A 5807-nucleotide genomic window follows, 5' to 3' on the forward strand; every position below is an offset into this window, starting at 1 on the left:
TTTTTTTTTTTTTTTTTTTTCTTTTAATCTATCAAGCTCAATCACAGCTAACATTATGTTTTTTTTCCAAACCTACCGTCGTATATTTCCAAACTATATATATAGAAATTTACAACATTTCCTAAATTATTTCAACCCTACAAACCTACCATTGTTTATTTTCACACTATATATATAGAAATATACCGAATTTCCTAATTTATTTAAACATACACCCACTGTAGTCTATATGTATATAAGTCTTAATATTTCAGTTTATACTGAGCGATACTTTGAATTCCTAAATTGTTTCTTACCAATTAATCTCTTACGGAAAAATAAAATACACACTCGTACGTTATCAACATTCAACAGTACGAATCGTCTATATACGATATAAAAGTCGGTCTTCGTGTTGAAATTTCCAGCTAATGCCCAAAATGCTAGGATCAAATACGCGCGAATATATATTAACATAAATCATTGATCGAATATAAAAATTCTGGTTTTTTTTACAACAATCAAACTTGTGTCAATTTCTAACTAGAACTAATATTTTGACGTTATTCACCTGCAGTACTATTGTCATTATTTTCACTTTCATTATTCTTCTACTACTATATATTATGTACCTACAATATAAAAACGCTATTCAACATGTACAATTTTCATCATTTCATGATTTTACTACTACGTACCATCATCGCAGCTATCGCACACCGTAATGTCAATTTATAATAACGAAGGATCGGATGTATAATAATGTAGTATATAATAAAATAAAATTGGACTATATAAATAGAACAAATGATGAGAACCTGCAGATTAGTGTGAGCTAATGGGGTCAATATTCCTCAATCAACTGAAAAGATTCTAAATAAACAATAGCCACACTTTCCTGAAGTGGACAGTACTAAGCTACTAGCTCCATGTATATCATAACTATGAGTACATACATAGTAGAGAATCTATCTATGTCTGCATGTGTATATGTATACGTACTGTATACATCTACGTGTGAATAATGTCGTTCATTGTTCAATGATTCTTGTATAATCACAGCTGGGGAACTTTTTTAGTTAACAAATTGAAGAGAGTGTTTTCTATTAATTGTGGTGGCCAATGACCATATATAATAAATATGAAAATAAAGTGGTTTCGTAATTAAATTATGATGGCGCCGAATCGAATATGACGTACTAACAGTGTTACATTAATATACTCCAACATAAATCTATATATAGTTCCATACATATATGTTCACATAAATTTGATATGGTACGTGTACGTATTATATTTAATCAGAATTTAATACCCTCGACCCATTCGTATTAATTAAAAATCTTATGACGTGGACAGCCATCTCAATTATGCCTCCATGCCTTTTTATTTCCTCTCGAGAAGGAACCAAAAAGCTTAATGACATTTAATTCTGAAAACTAATTGAAAGAGATGGCTTAATGCCTTGGTCAAGGAGGTATGAATCTTGTGTTGATTTTACTAATCGTACTCTACTTATTATCGGCACGTGTAATCAAATACCTCGGGCACTGGCAGACATAAAATTGGATTATTCGGACATAAATTAATTACTATCGTACGTAAGTCGTATTTTTAGGATTATTAACTCGGAAAAAAGTACGTTCTTAAAATACTCTTAAAAAAGACCTAACAAGTCTTTCATATACTCAAGACCTACTACGTACCGCACAAAATAAGTTTTTATTTGGAGTATATATAGTTATGTCGATCCATCGAGTAAGAGTTGTTTTTGTATAATGTGCTTCTAAATTTGAGCACGAGAAAAAGTATTAGTTACAGCTCAATCAAATTTTACATTAATCACAAAATAACATAATTCATTTAAGTGATAGTATATGAATTAAATATATATATATATATTCGAAACAACATTTTTGTACGGGGGGTTGCATCCGAGTCTTTGCCATCGTACTCTATTTCTTAATTTTACCAATCAAACATATTTGCGAAAAAAAATAAAAGTCTACGAGAAATAGAAAAGAATAGGTCCTAAATTTTCAATATATGACGACGTGACACTAACCACAATTTTGTTTGGACGAAATAAAAGTGGAAGATGGGAAATTCATGTGTTGAGAGGTGACGCACATGCACGAGGGTCGGGCCACATTAGACGACGTGAATTTTTAAAAATAAAAATAATTATTCAATGACTGCCATGCGAATTAAATTTTTGTTCCTTTGTTTCTAATAAAAAAATACATTATAATTTGTTTTGAAAAACACATAATAAATAAAACCATGTCGCATATATTAATTTTCACATGGAACAAAACTGGTTCGCTAAAACTGTGAATCTCAATAATATCTTTTTTGTTCCATGGACCCCAATCCATACTGCCTCCTTCGATTTATTTATTATACTGAAAAAATAACATTTAATTTATACGTATTTATTTTTCTTCCTTTTTCGTTATTATATAGAAAAGCCAAAAAAAAAAAAAAAGAGATTGTGGAGGAGAATATTAATACAGCCCACTTCACATCTATTTTTGTGCAACCATCCATCTCTCTAAAGCTCTCATTACAATGGAAAGACAAATCAACATAGAGAAGAGTAGTAGTGTTTCTCAAGTAACCTTTATCTCCACCGTCTCAGCCACCGCCTCATTGTCCTCTTCACCTACAACATCATCTTCTTCTTCATCATCATCATCATCTAACTTCCCTCACCATGAGGAAGACAACTCCACAAGAAAAGCATCTCGAAGATCAATATTAGCCTCGGTTGAAGACGATGATCAAACCGGAGGAGGAGGAGGAGGAGGAAAAAAGCGAAAGATCAACGGCGGAGATAAGCATCCGACGTATAGAGGAGTACGGATGAGGAGTTGGGGGAAATGGGTGTCGGAGATTAGAGAGCCGAGGAAGAAATCAAGAATCTGGCTCGGCACTTATCCAACGGCTGAGATGGCAGCTCGAGCTCACGACGTAGCCGCTTTAGCCATTAAAGGTACAACGGCTTACCTCAATTTTCCCGAGCTATCCGGCGAGCTTCCTCGTCCAGTCACAAATTCTCCTAAAGACATTCAAGCCGCCGCCTCTCTAGCCGCCGTCAATTGGCAAGATCCGGTCAACGATGTGGAGGAAGTAGCTGAATTAGCTGAAGCCGAGCCGAGTCGAGCCGCGACGGTGATTTCTTCGGACACAAGCACCACCACACAAAGTCAAGAGTCTTTGGAAGCTTCTTGTGCTTCGACGACGTCGTGTACGGACAAAGACAATGACGAAGAGAAGCTGTTTGATTTGCCGGATTTGTTTACCGATGAGAATGAGATGATGATACGAAACGAAACGTTTTGTTATTACTCGTCCACGTGGCAACTCTGTGGAGCCGATGCTGGGTTTCGGCTTGAAGAGCCGTTTTTTCTGTCTGAATGACTAAATAAATTACCCTTTTCGAGAGGCTCCATCGCTAACACTTTGATTAGTTCACCATCTTCTTCAATTTCTCTATTTAAGTTTGATTTTTCATTTTCCAGCTTGAGTGATATTGATTTTTTTTGTAAAGAAACGGGTACGTTTTGATTTTCTAGAAAAAAAAGTGTGTTTGTGTAATATAAATGTGACGAGAGAGCATGTTAAGAAGTTGCAGAATATTACTATAATTAAGTTTACGAAAAATGAACCAAAAGAACAAAAAATTGTAATAAAACCCAATTGTTTCTTTAACACTCGGTCAAAATATTATAGTAATAGCTAGAATTTGGAAATTTGTTGTATATCATTTAAAAGTTTATCATCCATACATTTGAGTTATAATTTCGTTATTATACTTGGTTTCACAAAATACATGAAGATGCAGTCCTTTAGTAACTTCTTAAGCATCATCACAACAAATTATACATTTACTTTAGTAAGTTTTTTTCACTTATTATCAAATATATACATTATATTGTTCACTTATTACCAACAACATTTAACATGCATATTTGACAAGGGTTTCATTAATGATTAACGCAGTAACACGTAATCCACGTTCTTGGCCTAGCTAGTTTTTATAACTAACTTTTTCTTTTCGGATTAATATGTCATATATGTAGTGTATGAGGTTTTGATGAGATGATGATTGTGAAAATTGACAGTCAAGAAGATAAACTTTTGATGAATTATTTAATTATTAAAAAAAAAACTATTCTAGGTGTTGGAAAATAACATGAGTCACATGGTGATGATGTCTTACATCTTTTCTATATAAGATTTTTACATTTTCATTAATATTTTTATTTTATAGTGTTTTTACTTTGTTTGTTTGTCCACTTCTTTAATATTTGTCAAAAGTGAAAGAATATAAACTGTAATAAGGTGATTGCTTTTGGCCAACACCTTACTTTGTTCACCACTATATATGAGGCAATTTAAGACTGTTATTGTTATTGATTCCCAAACATATTGGACCCTTAGATTTGAGAGTGACAATAACTTTTGTTATATATAAAATATTTTTTTATTTGACAATACTTTTTTGTCATAACATATAACAGTAAATGGCAAAAAATAAGTGAAACCCCACTACACGAAACGATTTCCTCATACGTAAGTAAGTTAATTACTAAACAAAAAAAACAAACTCCACATCAACCTCGTCGTTATACATGGTTTTTCAGAAATAGATTCATCGTCCACAGTCAAATTCGGATTAAGTCTTATATTTTTGATTTAGTGGGAAATATTAGAATTCGTCCTTTCATATCGAATGTGAAGTAAGGTTAAATTTATAATTGCCCCTTGACAATCGTAATAATATTCGAATATACATGTATATATATATATATATATACTGATTTGGTGAGACATAGGGATAGTTGGAGACAGGTCATTAAATAGAAACGTAGTGGGTGTACAAGTGAGCTCACTATGATCATTATCTCAATACATAGTAATAATAATTAAATGTTGGGTTAATTTTCTATTTTTCTCATGATTTTAAGGTTTGAATGTTTATATGCTCTATACTTCTATGTAGACAATTACAACACATGCATACTCTCTCATGATTTTAAGGTTTGAATTGTATAAAAATAATAACAAATTTTTTAATGAGGTGTGGTTTTGTCGTGTAATTGATTAGAAAAAGTTAACATCAAATGTTATTTAATACTATGAGTGAATAACTTTAAAAAATCAATTTACAAAATAAAATGAGGGAGTATTTAATTAAGTACTCTCCATTCTATAGCAGCCTATGAATTATTATATATATTGTGTACTTCTATATATACACACACGTTAGGTAACGAACTTCCACAATTCCTAATCTACCATTTGTGTCTCTTGTTTGGATATTTCTGATTGTTATTGGATTATATATTTATATGTAAAAGACTTGGGTTATATATCTAAAGGCATAAAGCATATATAATGTATTAAATTATATACGCAGTCAGAGCAAAAAACTGAAGCTAGTAAACGTTTCTTACCTCACGTATATACAAATATTATAGAATCGACGAATATTAAGTCCAGTTCTGTAAGATACAATATGTCAAATGGCGACAATAAAAATTATAGAAGTGACAGTATATATGTAGAATACTTCCTTATATATAAATAAAGAAAGAGATATGTATATATACGTATGTACCTGGATCGTTTGGACGATACTCTGACTGACAAATTACAAGAGGGTGAATTTGTTGTTTGGCATCTTGTGGCATGCAAACCTAACTATGTGTACAGACTATTAATTAGTTAAGTCCAATATATTTATATATCTGCCACTATATATTATGGTTCCGTATTATTGGACGCTACGACTACTCTATTATTTCTGTTTCGTTTTTTTT

General features: G+C 31.9%; 1 protein-coding gene across 1 annotated transcript; it reads left to right on the forward strand.

Moving 5' to 3' along the window:
- On the forward strand, window positions 2475–3469 carry LOC104793450 (ethylene-responsive transcription factor ERF034-like). Its single transcript, XM_010519804.2, has one exon. It carries the CDS (start codon window positions 2551–2553, stop codon window positions 3400–3402), a length of 852 nt encoding a protein of 283 aa, XP_010518106.1. The 5' UTR covers window positions 2475–2550; the 3' UTR covers window positions 3403–3469.

This window comes from Camelina sativa, chromosome 6 (genome assembly GCF_000633955.1).
Source record: "Camelina sativa cultivar DH55 chromosome 6, Cs, whole genome shotgun sequence".
Classification (NCBI taxonomy): domain Eukaryota; kingdom Viridiplantae; phylum Streptophyta; class Magnoliopsida; order Brassicales; family Brassicaceae; genus Camelina; species Camelina sativa.

Bases quoted from the DNA above. Each gene is read 5' to 3' on its own strand.
- LOC104793450 (XM_010519804.2), top strand. From the start codon at position 2,551: ATGGAAAGACAAATCAACATAGAGAAGAGTAGTAGTGTTTCTCAAGTA.